Below are 19,256 nucleotides of genomic sequence, written 5' to 3' on the forward strand. Positions count from 1 at the left end.
TGATAATAAAGAAATATGATAGAGAGTAAAGGGCGGGGATCTATCTTAGATTGGGTAGCCAGAGGAAGTCAAAGAAGGTGATGTTTGTATCAAAATAGGAAGAATAAGAAGGATCCAGTCAAGAAAAGCTCCGGGGGGGGGGGGGGGGAGCATTCTGGAAAGAGAGCAAGAGTACAGAAATGCAGAGGCAGGATTAATCTGGGCTTAGCCAAAGGACCTAAGTTCAGAGATAAGGGGAGAAGGGCTGAAAGGTAAAAACTACAAGTGAAGTAAGAGAGTTTGGCAAGAGTTAAACCATTACAGAGCCTTATAACCCACAATAAGACGTTTAGGTAACCAATGTGAGTCTGCAATCTGTACACGTGGTAAAAATGGGAGTTTATAACCCACTTGAATCAAATGTATGAAATATGATATGTCAAGAGCATTGTAATATTTTGAACAATAATAAAAAAAAAATAAGTGCAAATATAAATTTTTAAAAAAAAAAAAGACTCTTAGGTTACATTTTAAACCAGATTGAAATCCACTGGAAGGTTTAAACAGTAGAATGACAAGATCTGATTTCCTTTTTTTTATTTTTTTATTTTTTTATTTTTTGGTAGTTGTAGATAGACAGCCTGTCTTTATTTGTTTATTTTTATGTGGTGCTGAGGATCCAACCCAGTATCTCACATGTGCAAGGCAGGCACTCTGTCACTGAGCTACAACTCCAGCCCCTGATTTCCTTTTTAAAAAGATACCTCTGACAATTGTGTGCAGAATAGAACTTGGTGGTGAAAGGAAAGAGGAAGATTCAGCAGATCAGAAGAGAGATAGCAGTAATTCAAGCTGGGGACTACTGTGGCAGGAAGAGAAATTGACAGATATAAGATGGTTTTCTGCAACTGAACTGCCTGGAGTTCATTCAGGTTCATCAATTTCATTACAAAGTTTTTTTTTTTTTTTCTGTGAAGAACAATAGTTTGGGAGGATGCTTTACAGCATATGTAAAATCTCAGTTCATCTACATCCATAATTTTCACAGAGTCCTCAATTTCCTTGAAGATGCCTCTGGAACTGCTGCAGACAGCATGAGGAAGAAACCGGGAGGGTGGTCCGGGATATAGCGCCCCCATCCCATCAGAGCGTCTTCAAATATGCTGAGTACCAAGGATGACATCTGCAGTTTCACTTGAAGAAAAGGATTTCCAATGCTAAAATCAAACTTTGAAAACCACTATTGTGATAAGGCAGAATCTGCCTAACTGGCTCCAACATCCGTTCTCTCCTTCCTTCCAAAAATAGAGCTGTCCTGATTTTTAGTCTTTACATGGCAACTGAGTTTCAGATGACATTTCTCAGCATCCTTTGAAGATGGAGGTGACAATATGACAAAGTTCAGGCCACGAAGGGTTGTGAGTAGAAGAAATGTTTAACTCCTGGTCATCCCTTTAAAAATGAAGTTACTTATCCTCCTCTTTCTTCTTTGAGCTGTTTAGGAAATGGTGACAACTGTAACAGCCACATTGGACACATACATTCCAAATGTTGAGAACCGTAGGGCCACACACAAGTCCGCATTTTGTATCACTGGTCTCTTGATATAAAGCCATCTCCCCACCCTAAACATCCAATATACCTGTGGACTATTAATTGACTAAGAAAATAGTATATTTTGGTTTCAGTGTAATTGCATCTTAGTATCTATGAGCTTCAAGAGCCAATGCATGATCTGTCATGTCTTTCATTCTTGCCTCTGCAGCCAAACAGTCAAGTTCCAAATGGTGATTGCTCTACTGGAGAAAGAACAACAACAAGCAAATCCCCAGCTAACCCAGGAGACACATGTAAAGTGAGTATAAAGCAAACCTTTATTGTTGCTGTTGTTGTTCTGGAGACGTGTTTATTACTGCAGCATCACTAAACCTATCCTGACTGATAATTCTGATAGAAAAGAACTACCCCAGACTCTCTCCCTAGATTATATCAGACCAGAGAACTATATTCACCATCTGGAGTTTCAGGAAAGTATTGATATCTGAGTCCCATTCACCACTACCCCCAGAAATCCTGATTTAATTAGGCTGAGATGTAACCTGAGCAGCAGATTTTTTTTTCTTTTGGTTTTGCAATACTGGGGATTGAGCCCAGAGCCTCAATTATGCTAAGCAAGCAGTCAACCACTGAGCCACATCCTCAGCCCTTTTTTTATTTTTCATTTTAAGGCAGGGTCTCCCTAAGTTGCCTAGGCTGGCTTCAAACTTGAGATCTTTCTGCCTCAGTCTCCTGAGTAACAAAGATGACAGGTATGTGCCACTGCACCTGACTAACAAAGGGTTTTTAAGATTCCTCTGGTGATTCTATCATGCAGCCAAGGTTGAGAATCACACTGTAAACCATAGAGCAACAGCTATCACATCATTGTTTTTATTGAATTGTATTCCAGTGTGATGAGACATTTTCTGGATACTAAAGGATTCAAGAAACAACTCCAGAATTATGATAAGATGTAATTATTCAGAGTCTAATTTTATAGAGTGTCAAGTCTATGAGGATATGGGAGAAATTTCTCTCTAGTTCTAGTGTAGGAAATATCTGTGCTTTTTCTAAATGAGTTTACTTTTACTCTTGAACACTGTAAATCTTGTAAATGACCTTGCTTCTTCTCTGAGTAGTTGCTAGAGTTCAAAGTCAAACTAGTGAATAGGGTTTCATTTTCACACATTTTATGATTCAACACACTATGTTACCTATATTTTCTCTTCAGTTCATGATATAAGCTTGTGATATCATATAAGCTAACTTAAATGATTTTCAAAATAAGGGAGGATATGAAAATATTCTCTACGTAATGAATAAAGAAAGAGCATGTGCTACTGACTAGAAGGGATTGAGAAGGTAAACAATGAAGTATGCTAGCTTACCAAGTATGTTAGTCAACTCAAGCTGCTATAACAAAATACCACAGAATGGGTGGAATGAACAACAGGAATTTATTTCATTAATTTTCTGGTCTCTCTCTTCATTTTACAAGGGCCCTAATGCCATCATTCAACCTATGAATCTCAGGGGATCACAAACTGTCAGTCTAGAATACCCAGATGACTTGAAGTAAGATCTGTTATTCCAAAAATATCCACCAGAGTCCACTTATTAGTTAATGTCACTTAAAAATAGAAATCCCTACCTCATTTATTGGAAAATAGGCAACCATGATGAACTATGTATTCAAATGTCAGGCCCCTGAGAAACAAGAGATGCAGGAAAGTCAGCACTGAAAGCTCCTAATGCAGCATTTTCAAATAAGGACAATCAATCTTGTGGTTCCACTCACCTTCAGCAAAGTTCCAATATGGCAACTTTTGTTATTCTTTATTACAGATTTAAAGCCCCATTAGATAGTTGCTCTTCCTGAAGCTGTAATAATTATAATAGCAGGAGCTACACTACTCCTCGGCAGACTTCCTCTTAATAGCTTCCAGGACACGTATATGAGAACCACCTCACTATATTTCACAAACACTTCATTCTTGACAACCCACTCTCTTCTTTGCACATCCTTTCATGCCTCATGCATATGCTTGAAAGGATTATAAATTCCAGCTTATCCCAAATTAACCTTCCTCCTGTAAACTTCTCCATATCATCTCCTTGCTATGTTACAGAAGAATGTCCTTGTTTAAAGTTTGCAAGGACCCTATGTTTATAAGTTCATCCCAGCAGCTACGTGACACACGCTCTCTGCAGAAGCCACCACTGGGTCAGAGAACATTATACCCCCAAATACGGTGCTTTGCTATGCTGAGTATCTGGAAGTAGAAGAGTCTGGAAGGCCTCGGAAGCAAAGTCTCTCTGATCTTCTACTACCCTCTGGTTTCCTACCCCTTTTCCTCCCTGTGGTGAGTCATGGAAACCAAAATTCCTCTTTACCAAGGTAGGTCACAGAACCTAGAACCCCTACAAGCCATGAAACCTAGGAAGGTTATTTTCTCCGTTCTCCTCTCTAGACCCTCCTTTCAGATAGGTCCTGCCCCATATCCAGGAGAAGGAATGCTACACAGAGAGATCAAAAAGACTCAGCAAGGACTTCCCGGGTTTCCCCACTTGGTCTATTACCTTAGACCAGGCCCTTTTGTCCAATTGCAGTTCCACACAGATGTCCAATATTCATACAAATTAATCAAGATAGGGCTGGGGATGTGGCTCAAGCGGTAGGGCGCTCGCCTGGCATGCGTGCGGCCCAGGTTCAATTCTCAGCACCACATACCAACAAAGATGTTGTGTCCGCCGAGAACTAAAAAATAAATATTAAAATTCTCTCTCTCTCTTTCTCTCTCTCCCTCTCTCACTCTCTCTTAAAAAAAAAAAAACTAATCAAGATAGTCTTGCAGGGCATGGTGGCATATGCCTATAATCCTAGAAACTCTGGAGGCTTAGGCAGGAGGATCACAAGTTGGAGGCCAGCCTGGGCAACTTAGTGAGACCCTGTCTCAAAATAAAAAGTAAAAAGGGCTGGGGGTAAACCTCAGTGGTAAAGTACCCCTGGGTGCAATCCCCAGTACCAAAAAATAATAATAATAATAATAAAACATACAAGAAATAGTCTTCCTGGACCTTTGGGTCCCCATTTCTGAAGGCTCCTGAGACATTTAAAACTTTGATTACATAAATCTGCTATGTTATTCTCTTATTAACTTGTCTTTTGTTATAGAAATGTCAGCCATGACCCTTATCATGGATGAAGAAAGATATCAAGTCTTTCCACCACTATGCTACAGATACAGCGTTTTCTACTAAAGTTAATGAGTTGACTACACCCTTCTATGGACACCTATTAACCTCTATAAAGTAGAGCTTTTTGGAGGTCAACTAGTCCACCCCAATCTCACCCTAATTTTGCAGAAAGGAAAATGGAGGCCTGAGAAATATTAATTCCAGTAGTAACCCCATGTCAGTACTTATGTGGTGCCCCAGAAGCTCACAGTTTAGTTAGTTGAAATTCCATGCATATTTTCTCATTAAAAAACTGTTGCGGGCAGGCTGGGGTTGTGGCTCAGTGGTAGAACACTCGCCTAGCATGTGCAATGTCCCGGGTTCGATCCTCAGAGCCCCATAAAAATAAATAAAATAAAGTTATTGTGTCCAACTACAACTAAATATTAAAAAAAAAAACCTGTTACAACAAAAATTCCAGCTACCAATTTAATCTATGAAATCCTATTTAGGATGAATGGTGATAACAGTGGTAGCACAGCCATGTGAATGTATTTTACTGTCACTGAACTGTCTTAAAAAATGGTAACGGTGGTAAATTTTATATTATATGCATCTTATAATTTTTTTTAATCCAGGAAAAGACTGAAAAACACTGGGTACCAGAGGAAGGAGGAGCCAGACTTCCCACTCTCTTGCCTCGGTCCCTCTCCCCGAGAGTGGGGGCCCTCCCCATCCTCAGCCATGGCAGAGCCAACCTCAGCCACACCTCTAGGAGTGGCCAACTTTACCTGCAACTGGAAGACTCCTAACAGATACAGTTTCAGAATAAAGTTTGATTCTCAGTCATTTCCTTTTCTGATACCATCTTCCACCAACCACTGTCTTTTTCTCTCCACCTTCTGTCCCAAGATCTCTATTCTGACACCCTATCCAGACCCCAATATTACCTTTCCCTTTCCGTTTTCTTCTTCTACGACCCACCCCTGCCTCTACCACAAGTGCAAATGCATAAAGTAAAAAAATATAAGGTATTATCAATATGTAGCAGCCAAGCCTAAAAGGGGATGCAAAGATTGTCAATGTGTCTATCAACGTGTGCAGGTTGACGTGCATCCGTGGGACAGTTGCCGCTAGAGGCAAATTTTGTGCACTCGCCTAGCACATTCTGAGCAAAGGCAGAATATCTCCTCCCACAGGGGCACCCTACAGAGAGACGCAGGCCAAAGCTGCAGAAGCTGGCCTTACAAGAGAATCTGGGAGATGTGGGGCACCAGAAGTGGCTCTTGAGGGCCCTGGGGAAAAAATGCTGAAAAAGTCTGGAACACAGCTTCTCTAGAGACGCCAAAGAGTATGGAGCTGAGAGATAGCATCTAAGTTAGAAAGAAGCCACAGTGGTCTCTCAGGGGAAGACCAAAACTGCATCAGAGCCTCCTTCAAAGCCTTGGGAGCAGACATCTATGAGGGGACAGTGCTCTGAGCACTCAGGGGTCAACACCTGGGCTCACAGAAAAGATGTCAGGGAGCAAGGTGTCAAGGTCTGTTTTAGTCAGCTTTGCTTCTCTGTGACTAAAATACTCAACAAGAACAAATTGGAGGAGGAAAAATTTGGGGGGGCTCCCAGCTCCAGGTCTCAGTCCATAGAATCCATTGCTCTGGACTCAAGGTAAAGCAGCACATCATGGGGGAAGGGCCCAGCAGAGGAAAGCTGCTCAACTCACAGGGTCAGGAAGCAGGGGTGGAGAAGGGGCTGCAGAGAAGATGTACCCTTTCAGGCACCCCCATTAGTCCACCTCCTCCAGTCACATCCCACCTGCCTACAGTTACCACCTAATCAGTCCATTCAAAGTCTAACCAGATTACAGCTCTCACAATCCAACCATTTTACCTATGAATATCCCTGCATTAACAGGAGCTTTGGGGGGACACCTCATATCTAAATCATAACAAGGATACTATATCTCCATGTAGAATAGATGAACAAGTAAAATGTGATTGTTGATGTGACAGGTTACAACTTCTCTGCTCCTCCTTCCTCCGGTCCCACACGTACCTCAGCAATGATGCCAGTGTGGACCTGCAGCCTCGCAGGGCCTGGGGACATCAAGAATACACAAAGGGTTATACAGAATTACATACAAGAGGAAGTGAGGGGAAAGGAAAAAAAGGGGGGAGAAATGAATTACTATAGATGGGGTAGAGAGAGAAGAGGGGAGGGGAGGGGAGGGGGGATAGCAGAGGATAGGAAAGGCAGCAGAATACAACAGACACTAGTATGGCAATATGTAAATCAATGGAAGTGTAACTGATGTGATGCTGCAATCTGTATATGGGGTAAAAATGGGAGTTCATAACCCACTTGAAGCAAAGTGTGAAATATGATATGTCAAGAACTATGTAATGTTTTGAACTACCAACAATAAAAATTTAAAAAAAAAGAATACACAAAGGAGGATTTAACCAGGGAAGAGTCCCAACAGAGTGTCGGGGCAGTGACCAAGAAGCGCCCTATGAATGAGCCTCACAGAGGAGGAGATTCCAGAGGCTTTTGACAGATGAAAAGATTATATTGTTGAGGGAAAATGGGGAGACCCTTTTTAGGAAAAGGAATGGCATGGTGGAGAGAGTGGAGGGAAGACAGCAGGGACTGGGTCCAACTCTGGTACTGCGGTTGCCCTGGAAGCAGGAAAAGCAGAGGGGAATGAGGGAGGACACTGTGTAAAAGGGCAAGGACCTATGTTTGGGAGCTGCCGGCTTTGTGGTGATGGGGTTTTTAAAGAGAATAACACGGGGAGAAAAGAAAGAGAGAGAGGATACATGAGCCGACTTGGAAGCAATAATGTGTGAATGAGAAGAGCTTCCTAAGACTCCTGGGAACCTTTATATGTTTTAAATAGGCTGCTCATTAACCCAAATCATCTTGAAACTGTGCAAATTTCAGACAGAGAAGGAAAAAGGAAAGCAGTCAGTTTGTGAAAACAGATATTGGGGGCAGGGGTCCACCCCAGGAGTTCCCACCCTAAGAGCCTGGGACTTAATCTCTTCTTCACTGTGGAACCTGAATTATGGTGAAGCATTCCAAGGGCTGGTTTTTTGGTGGCTCTTATTGCTTCGACCAAGGCCAGAGAGGTGGTGGAGGCCTGGATCATGATGGCTGTTTTAAGCCTTTTTTATAAGTTGGATATGTATAAGTTTTACTTGTCTTTTAAAATCACCTGCCACACCCATTAAGAATAAAACAAAAAGCACTTGTGGATGTACTTAATGCCCCTTAACTATATACTTAACAAGGATCAAAATGGAAAATTTTGTGTCATGCTTATTATAACACAGTAAATATGTTTTTAAAACACACCCATGTCCTTGCTTTTTTAAACAATTAACACTCTTTACTCTTATGTAGAATTATTAAATGAAATGCTTAGAAATATGACATTTTTTGAGCATCTCTACCAATACAGAAATAACAGTTAATATAATAATATAGAAATAATAGCATACATTACTCTTACAATGCAGGTTTGTTGTCATGTTTTTAAAAAAGATACATGGCCTAATTCTCACTTTACCTCTTCAAAAGAAACTTTATATTGTATTAAGGTAAAGAAATATGACAATACCAAATGAAAAACTGAGCCTTCCCTACCAGAGTCCTCAACATAGAGACCAAAGAATCAAACATCCCCAAACAAAATCAACCCTCGAGCTTTCTGAAATTAGCAAAGAATGTTTGCAGCTGACCTATTTCTCTCCTAAATGACTGTGTTGATAATTGACTTTTGTCCCCCAGGGAAGTGCTCAAATATAATTGAGCAGCACCTGCCACATAGAGAGTACAGTTTTATATACCAAATAATTCCCATAAATATTGTACTTAGCTTGGGACTCAAGCACTCTGCTTTATCCTTAATTGTATTTCTTAAAGAAGAAATATTACAATTACCAAAGCTGTATTATTATAAAAAACCTAGATAAAAGCACAAGAAGCCTTTTGAATTACAAGTACCTAAGACATTTCTATGACTGGAAATTATTGGAAACAATGGAAATAACCATTTCTATTGTTCAGATACTTTTATTTTAATTCTGGCAGTGACATCCTATTTATAAACTCTGTCTGTAGTTGGGAGCCACTAATGACAAGGAGGCCAGGGGGTCAGGCTTGGTTTCCACACAGGTCATATAGTTTTGCCAAAAGAACTCCTCATCTTTATGACCTGAGACTGTGGCTCCTAATAAATGACCCACCAACACCATGATTTGAATAGCTCCAGTGGACATCAGCTTAAGGAAAAGCAAGTCCATTTCCAAATGCAAGCCAACACCTGCACATTTAGACCAGGGGCAGCCACTGAAACCCCGTGGGTTGGTGTAGAGAATATGTTAATGAAAAATGTGACCAGTCACAAAAGACCACTTAACTGTATGATTCTATTTATGTGAAAGATCTAGAATAGACAAATATACAGAAACAGAGGGTATATTTGTAGCTGCCTAGTAGCTGCCTAAGGTAGAGGGTGAGAAAGAGGATGAGGAACAATTGCTAATGGGAATAAAGTTTCAAAGTGGGTGATGAAAATAGTAGATCTGGGTGATAATAGAACACAGTCCCCAAATTCCTGAGGAAAATGCCTTCTGCCTTTCTGCTCAAAACACACACACACACACACACACACACTCACACTCACACATACATACATAATGAGGCCAAATAAAAGAGCCGTTACTATGGAGCCTCCTAGCCATGACATGGCCATTTTATCCACCTGTGTGATTCTGAACCATAATCACCATTTGGGTTGTTAATGATGCCACTGGGCCATTTGAAAAGATAGAAGGAATGATAAATTATCCAGACAAGGTGTCATACATTTCCATTGCTACTAGGTTTTCCAATTATTGAAAAAGAAACTACTAAAATTTTTTCCATAATGAGTTTAAAAATATTATCTTAATATATGGACACAGTTAACACTATGAAATTTACCACTTCTAGTGATTCTGCCAACCCAGAAAAATGCATAATCTTTTTGAAGTTCATGTTTATAAAATACTTCCTCTCAAAACAAATACTGCTATAGTAATTAAACTGCAGCCCTGGAGAAAGATATCTCTACCAACAGAGCAAAATATAAAATAAGAAACAGACACAATTTGTCTTCCAAATGAAATGATCAGAAAGGTTCAGTAGCTGTCGAATAAGTTTTACAGCCCCTACCAATAGACATTCTTTCAGAACAGAAAGTACAAATGCTGAATGTCATCACTTCAAATTCAAATATTCACCCCTACTCTCTATATATATGTAATAGGAAAAGTTATGTAAAAAAATGAGAATGTTTAAAGAGGAACATGTTTACTCTAGTAGAACTGAGAATTATCCTCAAGGAATTCCAAAGCACTGTTTATAGTCAAACCAAGTGTTGATAATACATCAGCCTTATCTATCCAGAAAGCAGGTTGCCATAGTACACAGCTTGTCATCATTGTTACTTGAAAGCAACAAAACTCTTCCCTTAAAATTGAGTCTATAATTTTGCCTTCTGTGAATTCTGGCTTCTTTTTCTGGTCTGTCATGATTTGGGTAAGTATCCCAAGGTCCATATGTTAAAGGCTTAGTCCTCAGGGTAGCACTACTGGGAGGTGGTAGACCCTTTAAGAGATGGGCCAAGATGACCCTTTAAGTGATTAGGTAATGCTCTTGAAGGGGACAGTGGGACCCCCAGCCCTTTCCTATTCCACTCTTTTTGGTATCCTGGCCACAAGGTGATACCTTGCTCCTCCTCTAGGCACTCCCACTAAGATGCATTCCCTCCCCACAGGACTAAAATCCATGGGGCCAACCCATCATGGACTGATATCTCTGAAATTATGAGCCAAAACAAACCTTTCTCTTTATAAGCTGATTAATTCAGGTATTTGTTATTGTGATGAAAAGCTGACTACAGAGTCCTACCTCTCCTCAGCATCCCTCTGCCTTCCCCCAGAATCATGGTTAAATCCACACGAAATTCCTGATGCGTTTCTGTGTAGTCAAGTGTAGAACTTAAACTCTTCTAGAAGGAAGAGCACTGCACTCTCCCTCATTGTTTTCCTGGTTCACGAAGTGGGAGGGCATATGACCTCGTGAAGGCAGGACTACCAACTGTTTAAACCAGAATGTGTTTTTCTGGGGGTTTGTTGGGATAACAGTGTAGCTCTCCCTCAGACTCATCAATTTGGTGTATTATAATCTGGATAGGTATTAGACAGAGTGTATGCCTGGGGATGGTTGCAAGCTTTGTCCTGCCATGGCCCACAGAGGAAATACTTCTGTAACACACTGGATCCAAAGGAAATGGGGAGTCCAGAGGCTCAGCATATGCCAGACATAACCCACTAAAGGACTAACTCAGAGGACTGATGATTTTGAGACCCACTACCCATCCTCAACACGTACAGTCAGATTGGCAAAGAAGCTCCAGCCAAAGGCAAGCAAAGGAAGCACTCTGCTCCAAAATATTGCTAGAAAGCATGGGGAGGCCAAACAGAGAAAGCTACAGAGCAGAATGGGACCTGCATCCCACCCCACACACATCTGTAGACATTTCAGTGAATCTGAGTGAGCTGCAAGCTGCAAGCCCTGGTTAGGGATTGAGCTTCAGAAGTGAGACCAAGGGTTTTATTCTGTGGTTGAGCTTCAGAAATGAGACCAAGAAAGGGCTGGACTCTGAGGAAGAGGATGATCTTGGACGATGCTACCACCACACCCAGAGAAGAGGCCACATCCAGACTTCATTGGCCCAGGGAAATCCAATAAGTCAGTAGCCTCACCAGGAGTGGAGAGATGGTTCCTACAACTAGCCATACCCTGTGGTCTGACTGAATGATACTCTCTTCAGCTCTGCCCCTGCTTTTTTTAATGAAGTAGTAGTTTGGACTCCTTGAAACCCAGGGACACTAGGGCAGCAGGTGAAAGGAAGGGCCGAGGCAAAGTCAACCATTTTCAGCTTAGGTTTCCACACAGCTTCCTAGAAAGATGAAAACTTGAATCAGAAGTTTTAAGTTTGAATAAAACCCTATCACTATAAACTAAAGGATAAATATTTGTTTATTCTACAGAAGTGAAATTTAGGGAACTCTGGGCCAAGAACAGAATCTTGGAGATAAGCAAATATGACTGCTTAACTGGTTAGCTGCCCCATAATTAAATTTCTTAATAGTGAGTTTTGTAAATCCAGTTTAACTTATTCAAGCCCCCCCAAAAAAGAACAAAGCCCAGTTTACCAGGAAAGACAGAGTTCTTCCTTGCTCTATCAGATCTCTTTGGAAAGGTTCATTCCACAAAAAAAAAAAAAAAAAAAAAAAAAAAAAAAAAATTTACAAAGGAAGTGTGAATTTTTCCTTAGAGTTCATTGTAACTGGACCATACTATTTAGCAAGGGAGTAAGTGGAAACTCACAGAGCAAGAAAAAACTGCTAACTTGGCTGATGAAAATAATTCCTCATCCATACAGTCTCTAAAATATAATGGTGGTGCTGGTCCTAGCCTGTGTCCCTCAGAGGCACTCCTGCCCTTCTCCAGGCAGCTTTCTATCTCAGGGGGCCAGTGTCGCAGGCTGCTTCCCAGGCTCCCTGGTCAGCCAAAGCAGAGGACTGGAGGGTGCACGAGGAGAAGCAAAGGAGTTCTCCCCATTCTGTCTACCTCAAGCAGCTGCTTTGACAGAGGCTGCATCTATTCTGTATCTAGCTCCCATCAAATGGGATCCCTATGGTTCTAGCTCTTGCCAAGTGACTCTGACCATGGAACCCCAGTAACAGTTTCCTCCCCTTGTCCTTCCAGCCTAAAGGTGACAGTGGCTTTTCCTGCTGTGGCCAACTTCTGGGTCTAGCTTCTAAGTTGTCATCACCTGTTTACTCGTGTCCACAGTTGTCAAAACCAGTTTTATTAAACTGGTCAGACTAATACAACTACTAGTTAAGTAAGTAAATATACAAACAAATCAAGGCCCCAATGTGAACTGTGAACCATGCAAACAAGACATGTCACCCATGATGGAATTAGGGAGAAACCATGGTCTCCAGATTCTCCAACTGATGCTTTGTTCTTCACAACAACCGTATAGATTAAGAACACTTCCTGGATTTAAGAGGAATAAACTCCGATGTCCTTTAATGTACCTATATCTCTGGGAGTTTGTGTGTCTATCTGGATTATTCAGGGATAAGCGTGCTGTAGTGAGAAAACAGCAGTGTGAATCAGGGTCCGCTGTTTCAGTTCCACCACTACCTATTGGTGTGATCTTTATGTCCTTGGGCCTATGTTTTATTTATTTGAAAAGAAGAAACTGAAGTAATTTCTTTTTGCAATCTCTTCCTGTTCTAAAATTCTGTGATTCTATGTTTATGGAAAAATTTTGCATATATACATGCCTCCAGGCATATAATTATTCTTAGAGCTAGGCACAAGGCAGATACCTTCTGTTGATGAATTTGCATTTCATCAGAGAAACGTGTCTATATCCAGTGCTCAAATTATAATCCAAAGAATTTGTCTGCCAACTTGTTTTATTATACTATCAACTTAGAATCTGAATATGTTTTAGATCTCTAAATACAATGTGTGCTCACTGAATTATTGTAAGAATCATTTGATTAGCATACCTTAAAAAACACTAGGTTTCTTGCTCTAAGGTAGATGGTTCCAAAGATAGCTACAATCATATATTCCACCCCACAAGTTCTTTCTTTTAATGGAAGTTTATTACATATTATTCTATAACTTTCTTTTCACTTGAACATATTTCAAGTGAATGTCTGAAATGTATTTCCATATCATTACATTCATTTGTACTTCACTTTTCTCTTTAAAGGCCAAATAGTACTTTGTAGGTATGCTGTTATTTAAACACTTACTGATTGCTGAATACAAAAGTTGTTTCTAGTTTCTCAACTTAATATGGTATTTGCTATGAAATGTTAGTTGATAGTTTTTATTAGATTAAATTTTTAATTTTAATTTTTTATTAGATTTATTTATGTATGTATGTATGTATTTATTTATTTATTTTAGAGGAGTCTCACTATGTTGCCCAAGCTGGTCTTCAACTCCTGGGCATAAGTGATATTCCTGTTTCAGCTTCCTGAATAGCTGTGACTAGAGACATGTACCACCACACCCACCCAGCTCCTTTAAATATATCAAATGCCCCCTTTTTTGGCATCTATTGAATATATATATATATTTTCCTTTAATTTGTCATTTTGATTGAATAACATTTAACTTACTCGTGTAACATTCTAATTTGAATTTGAATTTGATTTCCTATTTTATTTTGGTTCTTTGGCAATATGACCTTGTAGTACCTAACAAGAGACAATCTCTTTTCCCTCCCCCTAAAATGGGACAGGATCTTAAGACAATGCAAGAGAAGTGATGTCATGTCACTTTTGAAACTGTGACTCAGGAGACCTGCAGCTTTCAGCCTTTGATTTTGGGGATGCTCCTGCTTGGAATCCAGCCACCATATTATCAAGAAGCTCAGGCAGCCATGCTGAAGCCCAGGTGGAGGAAAACTGAACCCCCTGCCAAGAGCTCTAGCTGAGCTCTCAGTCAGCAGCCAGCACCAACTGCCAACCACATGTGTGAGGCTATTTTGGACCTTCTAGCCATCTTAGTGCCTACATAACATCATATGAAGCAGAAGAACTGTCTGGTCAGTGCACAGAAATAAATTGTTGTTTTAAGCTACTAAGTTTTGGTGGAGATTTGTCAAGAAGCAATTTCTTCCATTAAATGAAGCATTTAATGTTGAAGCAGAACTCCATGCCTAACACAGGTCAAGTTAGTCCTCCATTACCCACTCCTTCGTTCATTCCAGTAAGTATTTATTGAACATGCACTATGCTAAATGCTGGGGACACAAAGAAGGTCAAATACTGACATGTCTTTGTCCTCGTGGATCTCATCATCTGGATGGAGAGACAGACATTAACAGAGAAATCTAAGTACACACTAAATTATAACAATGTTGGTGCTACTGAAAACTAGCATAAAGCACTCAACTCTGGGAGCCCCCTAGTTGGGGAACTGATATTTAATAGGGTGGTTAGAAAGGGAAGTGAAGACTAAACTCCCAGATATCAAGGAAGATTAAAAGTTAACTAGGCAAAGGAGATAGTAAGAGTACTCCAAAGGGCTCATCACGTGCAAAGGGAGGATGGTATGTTCGAGCTCTGTATACATATATAAGAGATCATGGCTCAAGATGAGGCTGGAAGCAAATAGGGTCCAGGCCATGTGAGACCTGCACAGTCCTCACAAAGGTAGACTTAACAAGAAGAGATTAACAACAAATCCCACTTGGATCAGATTTTCTCTTCAAACCCCAGTGGGAAGAGGACTAACCTGAAGTCCTCCATCACAGATACTGCATATACAGTGACATCCATGGGTGTTTCAGCACTCAGTGTACACGGTAATTGTGACCCTCTCCCTATTACATTTCATTGAACTATTTGCATACATCTCCATCTCCATAAGTAGACTATAAAACACTTTTTGTGTACAGAAGCTGAGCCTCATTCATCTTGTTATTTTTCTCCCATAATATCTAACACAGTACTGGGCACACAGCAAATATTTAAGTGCTTCCTAAAAATGCAAAAGACAAATAAATAATTCATTCACAAATAACCTGTCAGAAGGAATCTCCTGGAGGAAAATTCTATGGCCACATGCGGAAAGCCATTCCAATGAGAGCAATATTCTTAGCAAAGTCTTGCTGTAAAACATCATTCCTTTCTAATTTTAGCCAATTTTGAGTTTCATCCTCAATGAAGAACAAGAACACTCCATCACATTTTCAAAGAATGCTTTTGTGTACACTTTGAAGATGATTTCTGGGTCACCCCTAGTTTTCTCTCCTTTCAGTGGCAAAATATTTAATCTTGTCACCTTTCCTCAAAAAAGCCATTAGTTGCTCCCTGGATTCATTCCAAAACCTCCATCCCTCTTAAATTGTGGAAGCCAGCAATCTAGTAGACCAGGAAACAAGGTCAAAGATGCCTGAGGGACTTTGTGAGCAGCCCTCAGTATGGAGGCAGGCTCTCAGTCTGCTCGTTTTCAGGCCAACTCAAATGAGTGCATGTGTATGCTTATACACACATGTGCACAGCACACACAAGCAATGAAATTCATTTACCAGCTTGAAGAACAGTGTTTTTATTAAGTTTGCCAAATTCCCTCTGCTCTTCACCAGTCTTCCTCATCTGATGTGACACATGGATTTTTTTTTTTTTTTTTAGTGAGAACTTTTCCTCCATATCTTTGTAAATGACATGACAAAGAAATGAGCAGCATTATTTTTATTGGTATCCCACCATCTTCTTCTGTGTGAAGGCACTGAACAGACTGTGAAATATCACCAAAAGTTCCACACTTCAACATTTCAAGAATTTAAGTATCAATAAATCACTGGTCATTCTACAAATAATGAAGCTCTATTAACTCAAACAGCTGTTGTGCTTTTTGAAAAAAAATATTTTTGACATTTGGGTGAAAAACTGTACAATTTTATTCTAAACATACTGTTAAATTTCATTTACAATTTCCCATATTATCAAAGAAATATAAATCACCCAGTTTTTAAAATTGTAGCCATTAGAGAAGTCTGTATGATCCATTTAAATGAGATCACATGTAGGATATTCATTCTGAGCTGTAAAGTGCTCAAAAAATTAGGTACTATTTTTGTGCCAAAAAAGGAAGATTATGTACATAATATTATTACAAGTAACTCTTAAATTTAAGTTAGACCATTTTATCAATTCAACAAATCCCAGTTTCAGAAATATATGAAATATATTTATTTTTAAGGCCTACACTGATCCAAATTGCTCCAAAAATTACTTTTGCAATACTCATTACATTTTTAAAACAACATATAGCAACACACTTAACAAAAGTTTATGCATACATTATCTCAATCATTTATTGGCATAAGAATAAAAAATTAGAGAAAATATTGTTTTATTTGTGCTTTGAAGACAAAAGTGTTAGTGCGGTGATGATGAACTTAAAAGTTTTATTTTATCAGCTCATAGAATGCACTGCTATATAATTAGTATTCCCAAGAATTTGCAACAATAGAGCACTACCAAAAATAGGCACCTACAAAATAAACATCTGCAAGACCTCAAACAGTTGCATAACTCAAAATTTTTTTAAATAATGAACGTCTTTACCTTATCGGACACATAAATAATCTAAGCAACTGCAAAAAGCAAAGAACATACTTTTAGATTAATCCAGAATCCAAAGTGTATTTGAATAATGCACAAACTTAGTGAATGAAAGGGTAGTAATAATCATTTCTGTTTCTGCAGAAAGTAAAATTCTGCAAATATCCAAACATGCTTTATAGACCCTTTAGGAGAAGACGGAGTCCAATTTTTATTCTAAAACCCCATTCCAAGTTGAAAATCTGTTGAGTTTGATGATAATCAGAAAAGAAATACCACATCTGTCATCACAGGTTAGAAACACATTACACAATGTTCTGAGTGACCTAGAGGGAAGAGAACTTCTCAAGGTCACTCCAGCAGCCCACAGCGGAACCTGGGATAAAAGTGTCTGGGTAAGGTGATCTGTCTTTCCAACTCATGCTCAAACACACACGACCCAACATTTCCTGCTCCAAAGTGAGATCAAGGTGACTTACTTTTGCATAATTTTTCTAGCACCCAGCAGCTAGGGATGGTTTCATTTACAGCACAGGGACAGTACAAAAACTGAGGACCAATTTTCTGTGTCGGGGTGAAAGGCACCTAAGAATCGAGCATTATCAACGACCCTCAGCTCAAACAACTCGCACTAGGCTCACGCAGAAGAAGGCAAGCACAAAGAAAGCAAACACGAAGTGTAGTTCCACTGAGACCCCCGGACTGAGTTGCCCGCCTCAGCTCATTTTAGGTTTAACCTGATCCGGCGGTCCTTCCCTAATTAAAGGAATCAAAGATGTGGTCCCAAAGAGAGATCAAACTTTCTGCTCAGGGTCTTTCTTTTGACAAGAGCTTGGAGATCTCTCCAAAAACTAGACAGAGAAGGGTATTAAAAATGAGATAAAAATAGGAGAAACCACCTATCTCTTACTGTGAATCAAACCAGCTCCATGGCCCAGGGATCAGGGTACACAAAGTCGAGTTACACCCCTTAAAGATATTGCTCCACACACTGAAGGTGTAATCAGATACATTTCTAGCTCTTAAATTCAAAGTCCCCGACCAATCTCTTGCTTCCGCTGACCTGTGTCCACAAGTACAAACTAACTTCCCAAGCTATGAGGAGACACCTGGACCCGAACACCTGGAGCCCAGGATACAGGGAGACGGACGGAGCCCCCAAAGGCGCGCGCAGGGATGAAGATGCCTGGATTCGAAGACTTTGGAAGCCAAAGCTAGAGGGAGAGGAAACGAGTCCGAAGAGGCGCGCGTGGGGACCGGACCTGCGGCTCCCGCACACCGGAGTAGCGCTCGGCTGCAGGACCCCAGCACCGCGCGCTCGGGCTCCTCCCCACCCCGCTCCTGGGTAGCCGCAGCCTCCTACCTGTCTGAGGATGAAGCTGGTCGAAGTGGTACTGCCATCGGATCTTTTCAACCTGCTCCTCCGGGTCGTGGTGCCTCGGGCCACCTGGACTCGACACACGGGGCCAGAGAGAAGCCAGTGAGGAACGCAGCGAGGAGCCGGGCGACCACCCCCGGCTGGAATCCACCTCCGGACCAGCACCCTGGGGTCCCCCAGAGCCCGCACCCAGGTCTCCTTTGCTTCTCCCAAATGCAGCCCACGCTCCCTCCCACCCACTCCAAGCCTCGACGGCTGAAAAAAAAAATTCCCAAGAACAGCCCAGGAGCACCCACCACATCCATTAACAAAGACTCCCAAGGTGCGGGGTCCGAGTCCCCGGCATCGGCTGGGGGAGACTGCGGGCTCCGGAGCGGGAGCGCGGAGACCCGGACGCGGGTGAGGAGGAGGAGGAGGAGGAGAAAAAGAAGAAGGAGGAGAAAGAGGAGGAGCGGGAGGAGAAAGAGACGCGGAGGAGGGGTGGGGGAGCCGGGCCGCCGACTCCGGGACCCGGGGCCGGCACTCCCGGCACAAAGGCGGGGCGCTCTCGAGCGGTAGAGGCGGAGGGGAGGAGGAGGAGGAGGGGGCGGTACCTGCGAGGTGGGGGAGTGCGGCCCGTCCGCGGTCCCGTTCTTGGCGTAGGAGGACATGGTTCAGAGCCGCCGCATGGCCCGCCCGTGCGCGGTGGGCGGAGGGCCGGCGGCCCCCGAGGCCGGGATGCGGGCGGAGGGGGAGGGCGGCAGGACTTCCCCACCCGGCTCCTGGACCCGCGCCGGCTCCCGGGCTGCCTGCCCGCACTTCGGGGAGCACGACACCTTAAAGGGACCGAGGCGCTTCCCCCGCGCCTGCAGCGGGGTCCCACGGAGGGGGCTACTCCCGATCTCGCCTACACGAGCCGTTTGGGAGAAGCGCTCTCCCACCCCAGCGAGAGCTCTACCTCAGAGCTTTCCAAAGGATGAAG

General features: G+C 41.7%; 1 protein-coding gene across 3 annotated transcripts in view; it reads right to left on the reverse strand.

Moving 5' to 3' along the window:
* The window catches only part of Cacnb4 (calcium voltage-gated channel auxiliary subunit beta 4), a 241,663-nt gene extending 222,686 nt beyond the window's left edge, over window positions 1-18,977 (reverse strand). For 2 of the 3 annotated variants that reach the window (XM_026388666.2, XM_026388641.2), the window contains exons 1-2: window positions 18,889-18,977; window positions 18,281-18,364 (exon numbers count right to left, since the gene is read on the reverse strand). In XM_026388666.2, the coding sequence (XP_026244451.1) occupies window positions 18,281-18,364; window positions 18,889-18,945 (141 nt within the window). In that variant the 5' untranslated portion in view covers window positions 18,946-18,977. Of the gene's footprint in view, window positions 1-18,280; window positions 18,365-18,591; window positions 18,654-18,888 lie in introns of those variants that run through there. The other variant, XM_026388652.2, reaches the window with a different exon arrangement.
* Window positions 18,978-19,256: the final 279 nt, after the last annotated feature.

The sequence above is a fragment of the Urocitellus parryii genome, chromosome 1 (genome assembly GCF_045843805.1).
Source record: "Urocitellus parryii isolate mUroPar1 chromosome 1, mUroPar1.hap1, whole genome shotgun sequence".
Lineage (NCBI taxonomy): Eukaryota > Metazoa > Chordata > Mammalia > Rodentia > Sciuridae > Urocitellus > Urocitellus parryii.